This window comes from Mytilus trossulus, chromosome 2 (assembly GCF_036588685.1).
Source record: "Mytilus trossulus isolate FHL-02 chromosome 2, PNRI_Mtr1.1.1.hap1, whole genome shotgun sequence".
NCBI classification, from domain to species: domain Eukaryota; kingdom Metazoa; phylum Mollusca; class Bivalvia; order Mytilida; family Mytilidae; genus Mytilus; species Mytilus trossulus.
The window spans coordinates 64,551,322-64,574,539 of NC_086374.1; the positions used below are offsets into that span (position 1 = coordinate 64,551,322).

The window sequence follows — 23,218 nt, forward strand, 5'->3', positions numbered from 1 at the left end:
GGGGGCCCACTTCAGTCACGCTTCAGTGATTCCCTATATAAGCAACAAAATTTTTTCCCAAAAAGGGGGGGGGGGGGCCTGGCCCCCCTAAATCCGCCTCTGGTAGTTGTACATCAAAGCAAATCATTGCATAGAAAGATTTCTAAATTTTAACCTCCTAATATTTTTGAACAAAAATTAAAAAGTACCATGTAAACATTTTATTTTAACCAGTAATTTCTTTTTTTCATCCTATCATATCTCATTATTCAAGACATTGCATTAGTAGTTATTAATTTTGCTGTATGAAACCATGTCTTGGAAAGTTTCTCTACCTGTAGCATGATAAATGGACGTGACATTACATTAACCAACACATGAACCTTAGGCCGTGTTCACACCAAACGCCGTGTACAGAAAACATGTTTACAATTAGTTTACCGTAATATACACTGGTTTTACATTACATTTGTTCACATCTATACACCTTGTTTAGCTACCTGTACATAAGATTTGTTCACACTTGTAAACTATATGTCATTTAAATGTTAAATACGTAGAACTGAATTCAAAGTTTTCGGACATTTTTTCTAGCGGTTTAAAGAGAACGATCATTTGACTTCAAAAGGAGGGATGGAAATATTCCGATCCCCAATTTGATAAAAAAAATATTCTGAATCAAGAGTTTCCCCATACATTATAGTGGTTAATACTGGAAAAAGTATTTGTTCACCAGCATCGAACAAAAACCGGAATAAAAACGTACGCGCGGGAAAAAAATCTGACTCAGATAAAAAAATAACTGTCCCCCTTTTTTGAGTTAAGATGTTGCTACTTTATGACAGCCATTTTTATAATTTGTAGTAGTTTGAATAAACTAGTGATGTCTCGATTACGCATAAAAAAACGTTAGCTGCAGCAGCGTGCCGAGTTACAGCCGAAAAAAAGATATTAGGGATCACTACATTTTTATCTTTTCTGTTTGTTTTTCACGAAAAAATATGATGACAAGTCGAAATCAAATTTAGCATTGTATAAAGTGGCAACTGAGGGTGAAAGAAACAAAAAAAAATCATGGCCAAAAACTGGAAACATTTTTTTTTTAAACAAATCCACGGCCCACCACCACTCCACTCCCCTGCCTTTATGTTTTGTTTTCAACTATAATAGCCCCCCCCCCCCCCCCGAAAGTCGATTATGGGTTCGGCAATGATGCTGCTTAGAGTCTTGATGAGGGGTTAATAAAGTACGTTAAAAAAATTTAACAAAAAAAATATCTGTAAAATTAAGACAACAATTTCTGTAAAGAACTATACAAATAATTATCAAAAATATCAATTTTACTAAAAAATAGTTTCCTCCTTAAATATATACACGATACAGCTAATGTCCTTAATGCCTAGTTTTGTGTACACTTAACCTAAACAAGGCCTACATTGACTATCGACTGTGTGTAGATAAAACATGATTTAAACTACATGTAAACATTGAGTTTTATCAATGGGAACGCAATTGTGTTTAGTTTACCTGTGAGTTACACTAACACAACACCTAATTTAGGTCAATGTGAACACGGCCTTACTCTTGAGTAGTTTTTATACGCCCGTCAAAATTTTTACGGGACGTATTATGGTATACAAATGTCCAGTGTCCATCTGTCTGTCCGGCGTAAACATGTCGCACTGTAACTTGAGAACGACTTATCCAAATTTCATGAAACTTAATATAGTTGTTTTTTATGATGGACAAATGATCTATATACTTTTTGGTGAAAATAAGATTAGAACTTTTTGAGTTACGGCACTTTGTAACTAAAACAGGGGTGTGTTTTTTTTCACATGTCACACCGTATCTCAAAAACGATTCTTGATAATGGCTTAAAACTTTAAACACTTCTTAGTTATATTAATCTTAATATCTGTACACTTTTTAGAGATGATTCAAAATTTTATTTTTGAGTTATAGAGTATTTTGTAAAAAAGGGGGAGTTTTTTTTTTACATGTCCCACCATATCTCAAAAACGATTTATGATTATTGCTTAAAACTTTACACATGTCTTTGTTATATTAATCTAAAGATCTGTATACTTTTTGGTGATGATTCAAAATTTCATTTTTGAGTTATTGAGTATTTAGTAAAAAAGGGGAGTTTTTTTTTTACATGTCACGCTGTATCTCAAAAATAATTTATGATTATTGCTTAAAACTTTACACACTTCTTTGTTATATTAATCTAAAGATCTGTATACTTTTTGGTTTTGATTCAAAATTTTATTTTAGTGATATTTAGTTTTTTTTTAAATAAAACAGGGTTGGGGGGGGTTTCACATGTCCCGCTGTGTCTCAAAAACAATATATGGTTATTGCTTAAAAAAAAAATTCTCAGAAACTATTTATGATTATTGCATAATTAGTTATCAAAAGTACCAGGATTATAATTTTATACGCCAGACGCGCGTTTCGTCTACATAAGACTCATCAGTGACGCTCAGATCAAAATAAAACTTCCACACAAGACGTCGGGCGTATCATGGGCTCATGGCGCAGCTGTTTATTCATTATAGATAATATAATGTGTAGTAAAGAAAGGTCAAAATACAGGTTCATATATTCTTTATTACACCATCAATATTTTTTATAGGTATCAGTGCAATGCATATTATAGTGACATCTAATAGAACTATTTAGTAGTTCATTAATACAATTTTAGTTTGTCTCATTGGCACTCATACCACTATCTTCCTTCTGGCAATTGCTTTGGGTACGAATGGTCTTTTAGACTTTAGGTGTCTGATCACAGACTGAGAACAACTTTGCTATTTGGCAAATGACAAATCGAGTTTTGAACCTCTGACCGAAGATTGATAGCCAATATAACCTTTGTAGGTGGATGCTGTTGGACTACTTCACTCACTCACTGGACCACTTCATTTTCTGTGCCACATTAATGAAGAGCAACCTCTCTATAGTAAAAGGAATAGAAACTTCAATAATATCTCTACTGTAAAAGAATAGAAACAGTTTAATACCTCTGTTTGATAACGTATATTGTTGGTTTTGCTGTAAAATGTTTTACAATGGTTTTATGACAGATCTTGTATGGATGTAGTCAGGAGATGTCCATATAGTAGAACTAATTTAATTAGTCAGTAACAGCTAGATTCATTTCTTACAAATTATTGCCTCCTTCAGGCATTAACACCAATTATAGATTGTATTGTATTATTAATGTGTTGGATTCTATTGAAAATTTATAAGGGACAATGCCCTTTTGAAGAATGGCCTAAGCATAAAATATAATAATTGTCATATTACTTGAGTTGTAAAGCGGCTATAATAATAGGCAGAAATTTTCTGTCAATTATAAAGATTTTTTTATATAAAAACCTGACATTTTTATTGGTTGTAAATTCTTATTTTGTAAAAAATGTATAATGATATTTTTTTAAGAACCATAGTTGATTTGATAATGATAGCAAAGACATTAAAACCTGTATAGTAGTAATATAAAATCATGATGGAGCTAATTCTATATTTCAATTATCAAGACAAAGGCTGAAAAAAGACTACAGCCACATACTTATTTGAGCATTGAATATTTATTCCCCTCCATTACATGGAGAGATGGCATAGAAATATCTCACTGTGTATCAACAGTACAGCGGATATAGGTACTAACCAAGCGGGCATGAACGATTTTAACCTCACACGGTAACAAAAATATTTGTTTTGTTCACATAATATCAATGTGTACTTCGATCTAAACAATTGTTGTTTTAAGAAATGTTAAGAAATGATTTGGTCGTAGGTTGATGATTAAAGATGTCTCATTATTTCCCCAAAACAAGAACTATTACTAAAAACATGTGCAAATACTTGTCAAAGAAGTTGGCACTCGTCTCATCTGATATAATTCTATATTCATTGCAACTCTTTTTCTGACAGAAGGCCACTGTGTGTGTGTAATACGTATAGCTCTATCAATAATTGGAATTAAAATCTTTCATGCATATGATTTTTTTCGATATTTTATTCCTAAAAGAAGCGTTGTGTATGGTGTTTAGCTGTCCACATAAATCCTTCTGCACTGTGCATAGTTAAGTTGCTTTACACTGTACACAAAACAAAATTTTCAAACAGCTAGGTTTAAGATTGGTAACTATTACTTTTGCCCTGTATTAGCTTTCTTTCAGATAAAACATGCAAATTTCTCGACAATTGTATCGAAATTGAAAGTTGGTGTTGACATTCACAACTATTTGCGCATTTACATGGTAATTGTTCCTATTAGAATATCAAAGTTGTCTTATTAATAGGAAAAAATCGATGCGAAATTATTGTGGAGCAGGAATTTCAGATGTTGAGAAATATACATTGAATGTTGATAAAACAAAACAAAGATTTCCGTTACCATGTCAGTTCAAAATCGATCATGTCCGCTTGGTTAGTACCTATATTTTGGTCTTAAATTTTAAGTAAATCTGAGGAAGATTTTTTACATTTTTTAAACACTTTTGTGAGTAATTCACATGATTTAAATAGTTAATCTAAAATATTTGATCCTATTTGTACATTAAAGATGCTCAAATTCAAGATTGAATATGAAAAATCTATTTAATATGCCATTAAACAGCACTTGTCAGATGGTTTTTGTGTTAAATGTAAGTGTCTGCTTTCATGTTTAGTTTCAACCTGTATATTTATGTTATTTATATAATCTTCACAAATGACATATACTTATTATTTAGATTAAATACAAGTGTGGCTACTCCTCTATGTTAAATTATTTTCTGTTTCAGATTCTGGTGAATATTTTATTGGTTTAGTGGATGCTGGTCTGAACACTGGCCGTCCTAGGGAAGGGGAGGTTACTCTAAGAAATTATACCCTCAAATTATGGTGGAATAAGTGTTTGTTTTGGAATGATACAACAAGACACTGGTCAGACAATGGTTGCTGGGCCACAGGGAAGTCATCATATTATAAAACTCATTGCAGGTAAAACAAGTGCACAAGCTGAAATGTCTTGCCTTCTTTACTAATCATTGATATTATGTTGATAGTCCTAAGTATAAAGCTTTATTACAACTGTCACATAAACTTAACATTAACCAAGATAGCTAAACAAAGACCAATGAACCATTACAATATGGTCAAGGTCAGATGAACCATGTCAGGCAGACATGTACAGTTAACAATGCTTCCATACAACAAATATAGTTCACCTATTACTTATAGTTTATGAAAAATAGACCAAAACACAAAAACTTAACATTTTGCAATGAACCGTGAAATTGAGGTCATGGTCAAATAAAACCTGCAGGACTGACATATAGATCATAAAGTATTTCCATACACCAAATATAAATGACCTTTGGCATAAAATATTAGATAAAAAGACCAAAACTCAAAAACTTAACTTTGACCACTGAACCATGAAAATGAGGTCAAGGTCAGATGACATCTGCTGCTAGACATGTACACCTTACAATCCTTCCATACAACAGATATAGTAGACCTATTGCATAAAGTATGAGAAAAACAGACCAAAACACAAAAACTTAACTATAACCACTGAACCATGAAAATGAGGTCAAGGTCAGATGACACCTGCCAGTTAGACAAGTACACCTTACAGTCCTTCCATTCACCGAATATACTAGCCCTATTGCTTATAGTATCTGAGATATGGACTTGACCACCAAAACTTAACCTTGTTCACTGATCCATGAAATGAGGTCAAGGTCAAGTGAAAACTGTCTGACGGGCATGAGGACATTGCAAGGTAAGCACATACCAAATATAGTTATCCTATTACTTATAATAAGAGAGAATTCAACATTACAAAAAATCTTAACTTTTTTTTCAAGTGGTCACTGAACCATGAAAATGAGGTCAAGGACTTGGGACAAGTGACTGATGGAAACTTCGTAACATGAGGCATCTATATACAAAGTACGAAGCATCCAGGTCTTCCACCTGCTAAAATATAAAGCTTTTAAGAAGTGAGCTAACACTGCCATAGCCGCTGCCGGATCACTATCCCTATGTCGAGCTTTCTGCAACAAAAGTTGCAGGCTCGACAAAAACTAAAAACTCTGAATGTGCCTTTATTTATTATATTTTATAATATTTTTATTTTATTGGAATTTTATAAAACGATTACAATTTATTCATTTCAAGTCATTTATATTATCCATTGTTTTTATTTTTAATCGTCCTTATTGTTTAATTCTGAAGGTAACTGTGAAACAAATTGTTTTGAGGACAGTGTTCCTCACTGTTTACATAAAAGATCAAATAACTGTACCTTATGATCTTATAAAGTGTTGTTGATTTGTTCCATTTAATAAGATAGACTATTCATACCATAGACGTCCAATTCCAGATAAGTGACTTCCTATGAATATCAAGTTGTGGTTCACTTTACATTGATACAAATTAGTTGTATAACTTATTGCAGTGGTATGGAAGTATGGAAAATGCTTTGTGCTAAAATGTCAAGCTGCAGAATAAAGGCACTACTTTTAAAGAAGCTCACGCTTGGCTGCTGATTGAATATCAAAAGTTTCCTTTAACTTGAAAACTGACCTAAATACATTTGATAACAATTAATGATATCTATGTACATACTGATGCTGTGATGTCAAAAATGTTAAGTTTAAATATTTGATTTCAAACATTTTGTTTCCATAATCTTAAATAATACAAAAACTTTTGAGATCAATGGTGAAAATATGATGATTTCTAATGAGAAAACAGTCCAAATAATTATGAATATTTGATTTTCAGATGTAACCATTTGACAGCATTTGGTGGCCATTTTGAATTGGTTCCAAATGACTTTTCTCACATATCAATTGAAGACTTCTTTGAGTAAGTAATACTGTTCTGTATATATTTTTTTTTAATAGTAAATAGTGTATATTATTTCACTAATTCTTTGCACAATTAAACCTTTCTGAGCAGTGTAAGAAGATTTAATAGAAAATATTTTGATTTAAGTATTACATGTGAATTCTTCTCACAACTGTTTGTAACAGTCCTCTTAGCATCATATCATAGGAGAAACAGATTCTAGCACTTAACCCAATTAATCTTTATAGAATAATTTATTGAAGTATTCAAATAGAGAAAAATATTCAACAAGTGACCAAACAACACATTAACTTACGAATGTTCATAGCGCATGAGTTAATTATCAGTGTTGTTCGGTCAAGAGTTGAATATTTTTCGATATTTGAATTCTTTAATTAGTTATTCTTTTTATTACATTGACAAATGGCATTTTTTTAAAAGAAATTAATGTCAAACATGTAAGAAACTATATCTTTTTTACTACGCATTAACAATTTGTTTTGATCTGCCGTTATCAACGTCTTGACAACGAATATTATTGTAAAACGTATGAGAGTGAAATAATCACGTTTATTACACATGTGAAATTATCGGTTTTTATTTAACAAGGAAATCAATGTAATTCATTGCAATCAATGTAATGACAATATTTATGCACTCAATATTTCAAATTTTGAAATTTGAAATTTAAGATTCATTTTTCAACCAATTCAACCAATTCATGTACGGTAATGTTTTGAATGAAGCATTTACAGATCTTGAGATGCTTTCACCAAAAATAAAACTCAAGATTGATCATAATTTATGAACAAGTCAGTATACTTACGATTGTTCTAAGATGTAAGTTTTTTTGAGAAATTGACTCCTGATTAAACTTGTTTTACTGTTTATCACTTTTGTTTTAATCTTTTCAGTCTGAATGAAAACCCAGTGGCTGTATGTTTAACAGGAGTTCTTCTTCTGTTGTATATACTGCTAATGGTTCTGTGTCACAGACTGGATAAACACGATGCCAAGAAAGGGGGAATAACCTACTTGATAGACAATAATTTGGCTGATAAACAGAAGTATGAGGTTACCATAGAAACAGGCTTTAGGAAAGGAGCAGGCACAACAGCTAAGGTAAATAAGGAACATTATGTAAAATTTCAATATGATTTTGATTGATTGATTGTTGGTTGCTTAACATCCAGTGGCAAATATTTCATGCATATTGGGGACAAGAACAAGTTTCACAATAAAGACAATAGGTAGGTCTTGTCATAATACAGGTCCGTTCTGACCGGATGTGACTGCAAACTTAATACATGACCCGCACAGCCAAATGGACGCCCCACTTCGGTAAGCGTTATACTGCCAGTCTGGAAAGACCAAGTGCCAGTCTGGAAAGACCAAGTGACCATATTTCTATTCCCGGTCACCCTTGGGGGTAATATGATTTTGAGAATCTTGAATTAAAGCTTGACTAACATATGATTTTTTTCATGCCATTTGATAGATGTGGTATGAGTGCCAATGAGACAACTCTCAATCCAAGTCACAATTTGTGAAAGTAAACCATTATAGGTCAAAGTTTGACATTCAACATGGAGAACATATATGAATACGAAGTTGTGGTATGATTGGAAATGAGACAACTCTACACCAGAGACCATATGTCATAGCAGTTAGCAATTTTGGGTCACTGTACAACCTTCAACAAAGAGCAATACTTATATAGAATATCAAGCTATAAAAAGCCCAGAAATGACAAATGTCAAACAGGAAAACTTATTGCCTGATTTAGAAACAAGACTGTAATTGAAAATCAAAAATGACAACAGCAAATAAACAGCATAAAATTGAGAATGGAAATGGGGAATGTGACAAAGCATCCATTGAATAGCAGGCTCCTTAAAAGTATGTTTTACGACTGTTACAGAAGCTTTATAGTTTGTGGTTTCAATTCAGCTGGCAATTGTAATTCTGTGTAAACTTTGCTGCGTAGCAATATCTTGATGTAAGCTCAAAATTTTCAGTTTCCAAGGTTTTCAGAAACAGGAATAGATTTTTCCCATGATGTTTGGTAGAAAAGAATTAGTTATATATCTGTTCTCAAAATGATTTACAAATTCAGGAAATAAAGTAAACTAACTAAATTGATTTCAGATAAGTGTAATTTTACATGGAGAGGAAGGAATGTCAGAAACAAGGGAGTTAATTAGTGATGATGACAGACCATTGTTTGAACGTAATTCAAGGGACCAGTTTATACTAACGTAAGTATGTGTTTAAATGAGCCAAAACATTGCAGCAATCCAGTTGGAAAAATATTTTGTCATTAAGAAGTTTTAATCTGACATATTTTATGAATTAGAAAGGCATTAGACATTTTACATTTTACATTATGATAAAAATTGAGAATGGAAATGGGGAATATCTGAAAGAGACATCAACCCAACCAAAGAGCAGATAACAGCTGAAGGATACAATGGGTCTGCAAGGCAGTGAGAAAATCTCACACCCAGAGGTAGGCATCAGATTGACCCTAAATAATAATGTGTACCAGTTCAGTGAAAATGGACATCATACTATTAAACTACAAAACATATAATGAAACTGATTCAATGATTTTTATTCTCCTTTATTGATTCATTTCCATTATATAATTACCCTGTTCTTAACAATTATTTTTTGTAAAAATACAGAATAAAGATATTATAAACTTTATTTTGCCTTTTATAGTTTACCAGACACTATTGGAAGGATATGGAAAGTACAGTTATGGCATAATAACCATGGAGCTTCACCTAGTTGGTATCTAAGTAGAGTTATAGTTAAAGATTTAAACAGTGGTAAGATATAGTTACCATTCCAGTTTAACTTTATTATGTATGTCACATATTTAAGTATAATGATGATAATGCAAAGATCCAAAGAAAATTGAGAAAATATATATATAAGAAGCAATTTAGAAATTGACATTAAAAAATTACATTTCAAAGTATAAATTCATTTTTAATGTCAATACTGGTACATGTAGTAGAAAAACACTGGCCTATTAAAGCAGATAAAACATTAACTTGTGTAATAATTTGAGCTATCATATTCATGTAATGATTTATGTTCTTTTAAGGAAAGCTTTGATATGGATATTTTGCTTTGTATTCATTGTAATTTGTAATCAATTATGAATAAGGTGAAAACCAAATATATACGAAATGCTAGTGCAATTTGTAATTCTATAAATTCTATTCACCAGTAGTTGTTTATGCATGACTTACATACTTATCATTTATTTTAAATATATCTTATATATTTCTGAAACAGGTGACCAGGTAAATTGTATCTGACTTTAGTACTGCCATGTTTGGACTTCAGTCCAGATACATGAAAATTTCTGACTTCAATATAGCTAAAAAGAGCTATAGATATCTTTTTCTTTTATTTTACCTTTACGACAGAAAAGATTTTTTTTATTGAAATATGTTCCTTCTTTTATAAAGAGGTTAGCATCTGATTATTTTTAGGAAGTACCTACTACTTTATATCAGAGAAATGGTTGGCTGTAGAAGAGGATGATGGGAAGGTTGAGAGAGAGTTTATGGCATTGGAAGGAAATCTGGGATTTAGAAAAGTAGGTTTTAATTATACCCCCACTTTCAAAAAGGGGGGGATATACTGTTTTACCTCTGTCTGTCCATCAGTCTGTCCCATAAATATTTTCGTCGCATCTTCCCAGGAACTACAATGCCAGGATTTCTGAAATTTGGTTTCAGGCTTTATAAAAGTGAGCTAATTCTTGTGATGCGTTTTCAGATCCATCACTCGACAACTTCCTGTTTACCGAACACTTACATATTTTTACACTATTAACATTATCCACTTGCGACGAGAGTATCATCAGTGAGCAGTAGCTCACAGTTTCACTTGTTTTTAATGCTGCATTAAGACAATTTCCAAATTCAAAAAGCAAATTAAGAATGTACCAACTGTTATGTCCAAGATTTGTCTTCTGGTTTTTTTATGTCTTTGTTTTTTTGCATTTGAAAATTGACTTTTAACTTGATCTTAAAAACCCTCACAATAGACCACTTTTGAGTTTGTCAACTATGGGCGCATTAATGACGTCATTTGTCAGATAGAGGGGATCGCCTGTATCCCTGCACTATAAACATGCATCAAGCGTCTTAGTGATTGTCAGTGTACAGGATAAATTAGAAATAATGTTTGTTCTGTAGGTACTTAATCACAATTACCTAATGACAACAGTCCTGAAAGAGAGTTCTGAGATTTCAATTTGCAGAATAATTCATGCAATATAGCTTTACAGTTTTTCAACCACTCGCTAAACATTGGAACGGAAGTGACGACGCCCCTAAAGGCACAAATGATGTTCACTGAAACCACAGTTTTTAACAGAAATGCATTGAACTCGAAAGTTGTCTATTGTGTTCATCAATGACCCATGACTGTTGAATACTTTAAAGGAGTTTAATTTTCAAATACTGTAAACTAACTTATTTTAGCGAGCGATATATTTTCGCGACTTTTGCAAGTAGAAAAATAACGCGAATATAAATCGTCACGAATATGTGAACCTTAGATCTTTCCTTATTGAACTTCATCAAGTAAATCAAAAAATCACGAAATTAAATAGCCCCAAAGTGGTTAAGAATGGGTAAAACGCGAATAAAGTATCCGCGAAAATAAGTTGGTTTACAGTATCTCTAAACTGCTTTGAAATGAGACAATCACTAACAGATGTATTGAAAAAATCCCCCACCATGATAGAAAATCTCTGGTTGTAGTACTGTTAATTCAGAAATTATTGCAATGTTTTTATTATTGTGAAAAATGCAACAAGATTATAATCTCAATAATTTTAACTCGCATTATGATTTTTTTTAAATGAATAAAACAGGATTTTTCTCAATATCCCAAAAATTAAAATCACATATAAGTCTAAAATGACTAAATGGCAATAATAAATGCAGGCAGTAAAAATGTATATTGTGATAGTTCAATGATGTAATTATTTCTCTATATTAGGTGTTTTGGACTAAAGGAACACAGTATTTCTCTGACTACCACTTATGGATGTCACTGGTGACCTGTCCATCCTACAGCCAGTTTAACAGAAAACAAAGACTGACCTGTGGTCTAACTCTCCTGATGATGTACATGTGTCTAAATGCCATGTGGTACAAAGAAATTAAACCTGAGGTATGTTTTTATGTCCCATTTATGGCAATATGTTTTCTGGTCTGTGCATATGTCTATTCATTCATCTGTCCGTCTGTCCCTCTTCAGGTTAAAGTTTTTGGTCAAGGTAGTTTTTTGTGTAGTTTTAAGTCCAATCAACTTGAAACTTAGTACACATGTTTCCTATGATATGATCTTTCTAATTTTATGCCAAATTAGAGTTTTTAACCCAATTTCAGGGTCCTCTGAAAATTGAAAATGTTAGTGCGAGTGGGGCATCCATGTACTATGGACACATTCTTGTTATATTTGTATCTATATATGATAGTATTTGGATTTAATGGATAGTATTTGATATAAAAGTGAAGACTTAATTTATTTACTCATTTTGGTAACTATCAAATAGTGAAACATTAAGCTATTTCAGTTAACGATAGTCTCTATTAAACTTTAACTGCTTTTTGTTTCAGTATGACAGTGTATTTTAACTACTGTAAATTCAGCATTTATTGTGAGGATTTAATGACGATTAATATTGCAATAGTTAAAACTTGCATACTGATATCTGAGATTTCTTATTAAAGGACAAGATAAGCTTGCATTTTTATGCCCCACCTACTATCGTAGAGGGGCATTATGTTTTCTGGTCTGTGCATCCGTTCGTCCGTCCGTTTGTCCGTCTGTCCCGCTTCAGGTTTAAGTTTTTGGTCAAGGTAGTTTTTGATGAAGTTGAAGTCCAATCAACTTCAAACTTAGTACACATGTCCCCTATGATATGATCTTTCGAAATTTTAATGCCAAATTAGAGTTTTTATCCCAATGTCACGGTCCACTGAACATAGAAAATGAAAGTGTGAGTGGGGCATTCGTGTACTGAGGACACATTCTTGTTGTTCATTCTTCAAGATAAGCAATCATAAATGCACACCCTTATTATGCCCCACCTACAATAGTAGAGGGGCATTATGTTTTCTGGTCTGAAAGTCCTTCCGTCTGTGTGTCCGTCCATTCGTCCCTTTTCAGGTTAAAGTTTTTGGTCAAGGTAGTTTTTGAAGAAGCTAAAGTCCTATCAACTTGAAACTTAGTACACATGTTCCTTATGATATGATCTTTCTTATTTTAAAACAAAATTAATCTTTTGACCCCATTTTCATGGTCCACTGAACATAGAAATTAAAAATGTGAGTTTCAGGTTAAAGTTTTTGATCAAGGTAGTTTTCAATGAAGTTAAAGTCCAATCAACTTGAAACTTAGTACACATGTTCCCTTTTGGTTGATCTTTTTACTTTTAAGGCCAAATTAGATTTTTTACCCAATTTCATGGTCCATTGAACATGGAAAATGAAAATGCGAGTGGGGCATCCGTGTACTTTGGACACATTCTTGTTTTTTAATTTATAGTATATGTGTAATTTTTTGCTTCTCACTATTTTAGTATCGTGGTGAGTTTGGACTGTTAGATGTATCACTTAGGAACATAACTGTTGGAGCTATCTGTTGTGGTGTAGTTATTCCAGTCAATTTACTCATACTATTGCTGTTCAGGAGAAGTAAGGTATGATGTATACTGTAGTGAAACATTATACTGGCATAGGATTATTATATGTAAGACCTGTTGGTGACCTTCTGCTGTTGTTTTTTATTTGGTCGGGTTGTTGTCTCTTTGACACATTCCCCATTTCCATTCTCAATTTTATAGAATGACTAGTTTGAGATGTTTTAAGGACACTGTCATAAACCTCTTAGTACAACTACATAATAGTTTAGAAACACTCACCATTTATTGATTACTCTTAAAGAATTATACTGCTGCAGATTATTATTTACATTTAGCCAATTTTAGAAGCAGTTATATCTTTACCATGGTTGAAAAAGATTTAAAAATTTCTGAGATAATTATAGATTATCGTTGATCATCTCAAAGTGATTGATTTTCTCGCTTGAGCTGGAACAGCGAATGTGAGAAAAGCAACCGAGTTGAGATGACCAATGATAATCTGTTTATCGCTATTTTACCTATGACGACATTTTCAATTTCAATGTCAATTTCGTTAGCAACGCCACGAGGTCTCCTTAGTTTCTAGTGATAATTTTTCCATCTCAAGCGAGAAGCATGATATGAAAATTATCACAAAAAAAGATCAAAGGAAAAATGCACAAAATAGCTATAATAGATCATATTGCTTGTCTGTAAAAATTGTGTAATGAACTATAGAAAATCTTTCAGTATAGTAAAGCGACCTTAAATCTGACAAAACATTATCACAATTTACCCAAAGGATTAATTTAGATTTGTTTGACTTTTATAGAAAGAACAGTCAGGTTACCACAGTGAACCGATTCCTGATGAGGAAAAAGAGGATGAACAGTTTGCAAGTGGGAAGCCTAATGAGCATGTGCAAGAAGAAGAGGAAGTGGAATCTGTCCAGCCAATTATGACATACTCCATTCTGGATCAGTCCATTCTTAATTGGCCTAGTATACAAGATTGGGCACAAAAACAGTGGGTTAAAAGACACCAGGGATATCAAGAGACCTCAAACAGTCCAGAAATATCACAAATACCTAATCAGATCGTTCAAAGAAGAAGTATGTTAAAAGGAAATTTTGTATAACTTATTTTTATTTGCATCTTCAACAGTATGAAATAAAAAGATGGGGTATGATTGCAATTAACCGAACTATCTACTAGAGGCCTAATTATGTAGATGTATAAATGCAACATTAGGGTCTTTTAATGGTGAATAAATTGCAGTATAGAGGTGATATTATGTCTATTTGAAGGTTTAAAATGTAGTTTTAGATAAATTTGGTGAACGTCATGCAATTATTATATTTTTTACCTTATCTGACAATTTGTAGTTATTAAACTTCATCAATCAGTGATGCACAAATTATTTTTACACATTTTTTTAGTTTTAGGATCAGAAATAGACCAGGCCTCCAGTGGCTTTGAAGATTCTAATAGTACAGATCCTCGTAGACAAATTACTATCAGTTCTCAAAACAGTAGTCAGAAGATAAAAGCTCCATCTGTATCCAGTGGATCTAGCCAAAAAGGTTCAAGTAAGTGTCCAAACACAGTTCATATGCAACTGAGGAAGATTTAGGGGTGGCATACAAGGGTTCTATAATGTCTTTTGTAGCTGCAGATATGGTTAATTCATTGCCTTTTTAAAATTCTCACTCCAAATGTTGACTAGTTTTGGGGCTCTCTTTTTCAAAATCCTGGATCCGCATCTGCTTATTATGACCCTTCTCTTTTCCAGGGTCAAAAGAGCAATGCAAAATATCATTAAGTATATGGTCTGATAGCAAATTTGAGGCTGCAACTGGTGATTACTTCTATCACTTTGTGTTGTCTGAGGAGGGGAAGGACCTTTTTGGGGAATTTTGGATCTGGTGCTTTTAAGCTCAGGATTTCAGGATTGATCCTTTTAGGATTTGGGAATTCTGTTTTCGAATTTAGGGATGTTGGGATTTAAATTATTTTAGATTCGCGACCTCAGGATCTCATGTTATTAAGCCTGGGATTTCGGAATCAGGACCCCTCCTACCCCTCTCTCCTCCCCCTTGTCTTAGCTCTTCACCTTTTGTTGTTTATATTATTGTTAGATGCTAGACAACGCACTTAAATTTATTACATATCATATTATCATTAAAGTTTTCAAATATGAAGTGACAAAAAACAAAATAGTCAAAGATTGATACCTATAAGCTTGATTCATGCTCTTGTTTGCTTTCTCAAAGAATAATTATAGTTCAGTGATATAATGATAGAAAAAAAAAATGAAAATGACATTCAAGACAGCAACATTTCATAAGAAATCCATTTAGAAGGATATCCTGGTCCGAGAACCAAAAATGTTTGAAAGTATTTTAAACAGTTCTGTGTTCGACATTGGATAAGTAAATTTGCCTAGCCCTTCATGTTTCACTCAGAAAGTAAGATAACACATTAATAACTCTTAACTAATTTAAATTTATTGTTATCCTATAATTTATGAAATTATTTGTTCAGGTTGTAGTTCCAGAAAAGTGATCAGTAGCCGTTTATTTTTACCTTACTGGTGTCAGTTTATAGCCTGGTTTCTATGTATTGTCATTACTGGTACCTGTGCTGTTATTACAGTTATGTATGGATTCAGGTAAAATTTACTATGTATCTGATCGTCTTAGTTTATAAAGGAATTCTTTTTAATAATCATTTTAATGCATGAAATCATTTGGCCCAAATACATACAAAACTTCAAAAGAGACAAGATATCTTGCTGTTACTTTTGAATTTGATTGTCTTAGTCTTAGAAAAAAAATTGTTAGAAACTCTGACAAAGTTTTAAGAAAGAAAACAAAACTTTTATGAACTTTTTAAAGGTAAAAAGAATTGTGTATGAGGTTTTAAACTTTATATTATTTATATTGTAGATTTGGAATATCTAAGAGTATGATGTGGTTACAGTCCCTGTATTTCAGTTTCATGGTCTGTGTATTCATAGCTCAGCCATTCATGGTAATTATCATTTTATATTTATTAGTCAAAGTTGTTTCTAGTTTAAGTCGAAAAATAATCTTTATAGATTTTTGTGGAATTAGCCATTATTTTAATAAATTTATATGAAATGAAGCCATTTATATTATCTTATCTTTTGTAATAAAAGAAAAAAAAAGAAGATAATTTAATTTTATAATAGAATGCACTTATCATTTTGTTGGTATGCAACAAGAAAAGAATTATGAAGACCTTATGGAAACCTTCTCTTTTTATTTTTGGTTTTATAGGAGGCTTTTAGTCACTTGACCCTTTCTTAATTTAAGAAAAATAGATGACAGTTTTCAGTGTGCCAACAAAAAGTAAATTTCTTTATTTTTGCTATGAATATTCTTATTGATAAATGAAATGTATTTCTCTCTTTTTAGATAATTATAGCAGTGATATATACAGCAATTAGATATAAGAATGACCCATCCATCTTGGACCATTATGAAGATGGAGAGTTTGGGGAGAAATCTAAACTAGAAATATTGAGGAGAAAGAAAGAACAAGTACAGTACACAGAACAAGAGGAGTTAGAAAGGGTATGCCTTCACTGTCTTCAAAATTACTTCCCTTAGCAAGGTTCATCATAAAGAAGTCGGGACTTTCTGTATGATCCCTATTTACACTCTACTCTAATAAGCAAAAGAAGTTTATTGTGACCAGTGTATTTTTAAAAAAAAAGAAGATATGGTATGATTGCCAATGAGACAACTCTTCACAAGAGACCAAAATTACACAGAAAAATACAGTACAGGAAATAGAACATTATTCATGATAATGGAATAAGTAGACTGTTTGTTTTTTTTGTTTATGCATACTTTATATCAAATTTAAATTGTCACATTTGTATACCTCTTATTTTACTTTTTGATCTGAGTTTATTTATAACCCATCTATGAGGGGCATTATGTTTTCTTGTCTATGCATTCATCTGTCAGTTAGTCTAGATCTGTCCTTCCCATTTCTAGTAAAAGTTTTAGTTAAGTTAGATTACCATAAAGTTGAGACCACATAAACTTGAAACTTAATACAGATGTTTATTATGATGTGAACTTTTGAAAAATCAATTCCAAAATAGGGTTTTGACCCAGATTTTATGCTTAATGAAACATGGGAATTTGATAGCTTGAATATGTTGTGACACATGTGCTTTTCAGTGTTTCCTATAAGCGAAAGAAGGATTTTGTCATGTCACCCAATTGGGTGATAATTTTTACTCCTCCTTAACCTCAGACTAGAAAGTAGCTTTGTTGTTTTTGCAAAAGATCAATGTTTGTGTGGGCTAAGAAAATAATCTGAGAAACAGAAAGTAAGCTTTCCTTTAAATTTATGATATTACAGTACCAATTTTAGCATGTTTAATGTTAAAATTGGTACTTTAATATAAACTTAAGGGGACAGTTGTAATAAGCCCTTTCATAAACTTTGTTTAAAAAAAAAGGAATATGATGATTTTCTTAACAGGCTGAATAAGAAAAAAACAGCAAGTGGATATCAGCTCTCACAACATTTTTCAGAAGAAGTTTTTCATTTTCCCTAAATAAAAGTATTGATATTTATAGATTATCATTGATCACCTCAACGAGATTGATTTTCCTGCTTGAGGCTGGACGGGCGAAAGGGAGAAAGGCAATCGAGTTGAGATGACCAATTATAATCTGTTTATCGCTATTTTACCTATGACTGTGTTGTCAATTTCATGTCAATTTCGTTAGCAACCCCACATGTCTACTTTGTTTCTATCGATAATTTTCCATCTCAAGCCTGAAGGGTGATATTAAAATTATCACAAATAAAAAGATCAAAGGAAAAATACATAAAATAGCGATAATAAGTTATTACTTGATATGCAAATATTCATTGTATAGAGTAATCAGCTCATAGTTGGAATTAAGCAACTGTTTCAGTAAATGTCATGTTTCATATTCATAGTGCAATAAATGTGCTGGTCTGAATATAAACCCAATTATATAAGAAGTTTCATTTCTCTATTTAATAAATGCTAAAATCCGATCTAAATAAAATAAAATCCTTTAATTGCTCCTGTTCCGTTATGTCGCGCATCAAGGATCTAACGAAACCTGATAGACAGGTCAAATCTGGTGACCTTTCAAGCCAACCAATCAGAAATTGTCTCCCAATATCTTTGGCATTTTTAGGCCTTTCGATTTTTCCTTGATGCACGACTTATCAGAACAGGAGCAATTAAAGGATTTAACTTTAATTAGATTGGCCAAAATCTTAATTATATTATCATATTATACAGGGAGTTGCTGCTAGGCAGAGATCAAGATACCTCAGATTTGCCAGACCTCCACAGGAAAAACAATTGATAGAAGCCAGAAAAAAAATTATGAAGGAAAAGAAAGCCATGTCCCTGTTAAGGTTAGGAAGATCTTTGATGTAGATTCAACAGCAATAGCTATACATTAAACCAAAAACTGTAAGAAAAGCACGGAATCACATGATCACTGTAAGGAAAGCAAGGAATCACATGATCACTGTAAGGAAAGCAAGGAATCACATGATCACTGTAAGGAAAGCAAGGAATCACATGATCACTTAATCTTGATGGTTTCTCACAAAGAAAATATTTCATCAGTACTATTAAATAAATCAGTATTGTGGAATTTTTGTTTTATGTATTGAATAAGCATAAGAAAATAACCATTTAATGTTAACCTTATTTCAACCAAAAATTATTGAAGGAAAATATCTCTTATTGTGGTCCATATAATATATTTACTTTTTAATTGGCATTTTTGCAGGGATACAGCTGTAATATTCCTGATGTTTATTATGCTCTGTGTAATGGCTTATGGAAAAGATACCAGTTCACCGTTCTATATCAATGAGGCACTGAAAAATACCCTTATCAGGTAAATGGTATTGTTAACTTGTATGTCTGTGATTAATTGAAGAAATTTTAGTTGAGGAATTGTCCTTCAAATCTTCAACATGTGGTTTAAAGTTGCATAACAATTGAATAGAAAACTGCTAGTTAAGTATATGATGCACCTTGAGACACTGGAACACTGTTCCCTTATTAAACTAGTAATCTAATATTTTAGAGGATTCATATCACTTTAAATCTAATGACGAATTGTAAGATACATTATCTGAAAGAACCAAGAGATTATTTAATTAGATTGTTACTTGCTCTTTTAAAAATCCCTTGTTAATTTTCAGTTTACATTCAACTTACATTACAAAAAAACATACAAAAGACATGGTAGGAAATAACATATAAATACTGTAGCAGAAATCACCATTTTAATATATGTATTGTATTTGTTACAGATCTGGGCCATTAAAATTCACCAATATAAAGTTTTCCAATGAATGGTACAATTGGAGCCAAACAACCATGTTAGACAAACTGTACGCACCAGCAATAAATCTTACTAGTCACCAATACAATGAGGTAATTTATGTACATTTATATCATTTAATGTAACTAATGATTTATTATACCCTCTGCGTACAAACTTTGGGAACATATAGGAATCAATATTTCTGTATGGACCAACTTCTTTATCCATTGTTTGAATCACTTCAAACTTTGTAGAATAAATTACTGTAAACCAACTTATTTTCGCGGATACTTTATTTCGCGTTTCACTCTTTCTTAACCACTTCGCGGCTATTAAATTTCGTGATTTTCTGATTTACTTCATGAAGTTTAATGAGGAAAGAACCAAGTTGTACATATTCGCGACGATTTATATTCGCGTTATTTTTCTACTCGCGAAAGTCGCGAAAATAAATCGCTCGCGAAAATAAGTTGGTTTACAGTATCATTATATGCAACCATCACCTTGTAAAGCATTTTTGTTCTGTCCATATTAACCAGAATTATGCTGCTGTCCCCTTTATAGAAATGGTTACCCCTTCAGATTCGAACTTATCAACACATTCATCTCATTTTTATACGCCCGTCTAAAACAGGACGTACTATGGTATACCGTTGTCTGTCTGTCGTCCACACTTTGGACAATAACTAAAAAAAACTTTCATCAACTTTTATGAAACTTTGTTGAATTGTTTATATCTATTGACATATGCTCCCTTTCAATTTTTATAAATTTCAAATTTTACGTTTCCGTGTTATGAATCTGTATGCTTAAAAAGGGGGGATTGTCCCGTTTTCGGACAATCACTCATAAATACTTTTACAAAATATTTTGAATTTTGGTGAATTGTTTATATCTGTTGACCTGAGCTACCTTTCAATTTTTATTAAAGAAATAAATGTAAAACATGTAAGGAACTGTATCTTTTTTCTACGCATTCACAATTTGTTTTGGTCCGCCTTTATCGACGTCTTGACAACGCCTATTGTTGTATGACTTCAGAGAGTGAAATAACCAAGTTTATTTTACTGGGAAATCAATGTAATTCATTGCAACCAATGTAATAATATACAATTACTGTCTTTTGATGAGGTAAATGTGTGGTTTATTGACTTTCGAAAAAATGATATTCACTGAGGCCAACATAAAACCACATATTTACCGAAACAAAAGACAGTACTTGTTTTATTCCATATTTTGAGAGAAATGTATGTTATGGAAAATATCTACCAAAATTTATTTTTTTTACCAAAATCATACACGTAAAAGCACACATCGTTTTGAGCGTTAAATATCCTTTTCCGCAGGTGAATATGCTTATTTATTCAAAATCCCATTCATATAGAAAAACAAACTAAAGTTTTAGCAATATGGAATAATTGTTTTTATCTATTGAACTAATTACACTTTTGTTTTTTGTATAATTTATGATTTGATGTTGTACAGTTATGGAATTTTTCTTCTCGAAAAAAATGTTGGAAACAGCCAATTAATGTACAACAAAAATCATTTAAAGCATAAAAGCTCAAAGGGTAATGGGCTTATAGGGTAGCTCTTTATTTGCTCTGCCCAATCCCTACTTCTCTTACATGTTTTATTCTTTCTGCACAATACTAAGTATATTTTTATGCCCCACCTACCATATAAGGGCATTATGTTTTCTGGTCTGTGGGTCTGTTTGTTGGTCTGTTCGTTTGTTTGTCCAATAATTTATAACTATTGATTTAGATAAAACAACCAATGTGAATAACTTTTTTTCAAACAGATCTACCAACTATTAGACAACAGTCATATTATAGGAAATGTACAGCTGAGGCAGCTCAAGGTCATCAGAGAAAACTGTGAATGTCCTTACAACCTGCCATTTCTACCAGATAGTTGTTACCATGACTACCAAACATCCAAGCAGATGAAGTCCAAGGGAGATAAGTTATCTGATTTTAAAGAAGCCACCTCCAGTTTTAACATTTGGGGGAAGCATGGGATATATGACAATTCTGGATATGTTTTACATCTAAATATGACAAGGTATATATAACATGTTTATTGCTCTTCTTAAACAAGTCTCCTTACAGACAAGTGATATTCAGGCTTTCATGTTTCAAAAAAATAATTTTTAAGTTCATTTCTATCTTATTTTTTTTTTCTATTTCTACGAAAGAAGGCAACAACAAAAGATAAATTGCTATTTTTCGATAATTTTGATTCAAGTAAATAACTATTTTTCAGTTATTAATACAATCTTTCTGAAAAGCAAGTAACATCAATAATGTGGGGTTGTGTGGTTAAAGACAATAACTATTTCTGTTGTGTACTAAGGCCAACTAAAATTAATTAGTAGATTTTCATCCAATTTTTTTTTTAGATGGGGCGGTGGGTGGGAGGATTTTATTTTTTGAATTCTATTTCATATGAAAACCTCTTGTGACGTGTTCTTCATAATATGCATGTGTAATGATAAACTTACATCATGTATATACAATACATGTATAAGGATCTATAAGTAATTTTACATATTTTTTCAAACTCTTAAATAAATATATCTAAATGGCAACCACTGTTGGACATGTAATTGACACTTTAGAAACCTATTTATAGTAAACAGCAAAGACGTGGAAAAATGCTCTTTTCAGTTGGACTACGTACACCAAATTTATTTTGCTTTTTATTCGACTTGATGTTGTGTAGTCCCCATAAAATGAAGCAATTGCATTGGTATGCAACACAAATATTATGAGTACAGAATAAAATAATAGGGTTGGTGCTTATGCAAGATGCACAATGTAAAACATGAACAAGAAAGAAGAAGTTGTTTAACGACTCTATTGTGGGTATTGTGACAAAGGGTGTTTGCTTTTTGTCATAAAAACGACAGCTATGGGTAAATCAGTGGGGTAAATCTAAGGGCTTGCTATAATAAAATGCAGGTTTGTCGACTTTTTCAACTCAAATTATATATAATATCATAAATCTAACAATTCGTCCTTGTGTCAATTTCTTTAATCCAGTAATGTTTTTTTTGTACCAACATGTCCCATAATTCTTACGCTTTGAATATCATTACACAAAGTCATAACTTTAAACCAACAATCAACGGTTTTCTAATCACAGAAATTTGTGACATACTATAATTTGCGTTCTTGAACAGAACAATTTTACTCGAAGCCGAACATCTCATGCCCTTCTCGCAATTAATCAGTATACTCAGTAGATAATATTGTCATTATAGAACAGCAGAAAATGAGTGTCAACTTTATCATTTCGGCTAGATTACTTGGAAGAAATAAGAAAACCCAAATTTGAAACA

General features: G+C 32.0%; 1 protein-coding gene across 1 annotated transcript in view; it reads left to right on the forward strand.

Annotated features, from left to right (window-relative positions):
- Positions 1-23,218, forward strand: part of LOC134707773 (polycystin-1-like protein 1) — a 195,324-nt gene that overhangs the window by 154,519 nt on the left and 17,587 nt on the right. The window contains exons 38-54 of the mRNA XM_063567812.1: positions 4,779-4,977; positions 6,772-6,855; positions 7,752-7,959; positions 8,986-9,095; positions 9,562-9,671; positions 10,347-10,453; positions 11,869-12,042; positions 13,457-13,576; positions 14,331-14,610; positions 14,938-15,087; positions 16,043-16,169; positions 16,447-16,531; positions 16,939-17,097; positions 18,825-18,943; positions 19,327-19,437; positions 19,859-19,982; positions 21,677-21,939. Coding sequence (XP_063423882.1) covers positions 4,779-4,977; positions 6,772-6,855; positions 7,752-7,959; positions 8,986-9,095; positions 9,562-9,671; positions 10,347-10,453; positions 11,869-12,042; positions 13,457-13,576; positions 14,331-14,610; positions 14,938-15,087; positions 16,043-16,169; positions 16,447-16,531; positions 16,939-17,097; positions 18,825-18,943; positions 19,327-19,437; positions 19,859-19,982; positions 21,677-21,939 — 2,530 coding nt within the window. The remainder of the gene's footprint in view (positions 1-4,778; positions 4,978-6,771; positions 6,856-7,751; positions 7,960-8,985; positions 9,096-9,561; positions 9,672-10,346; positions 10,454-11,868; positions 12,043-13,456; positions 13,577-14,330; positions 14,611-14,937; positions 15,088-16,042; positions 16,170-16,446; positions 16,532-16,938; positions 17,098-18,824; positions 18,944-19,326; positions 19,438-19,858; positions 19,983-21,676; positions 21,940-23,218) is intronic.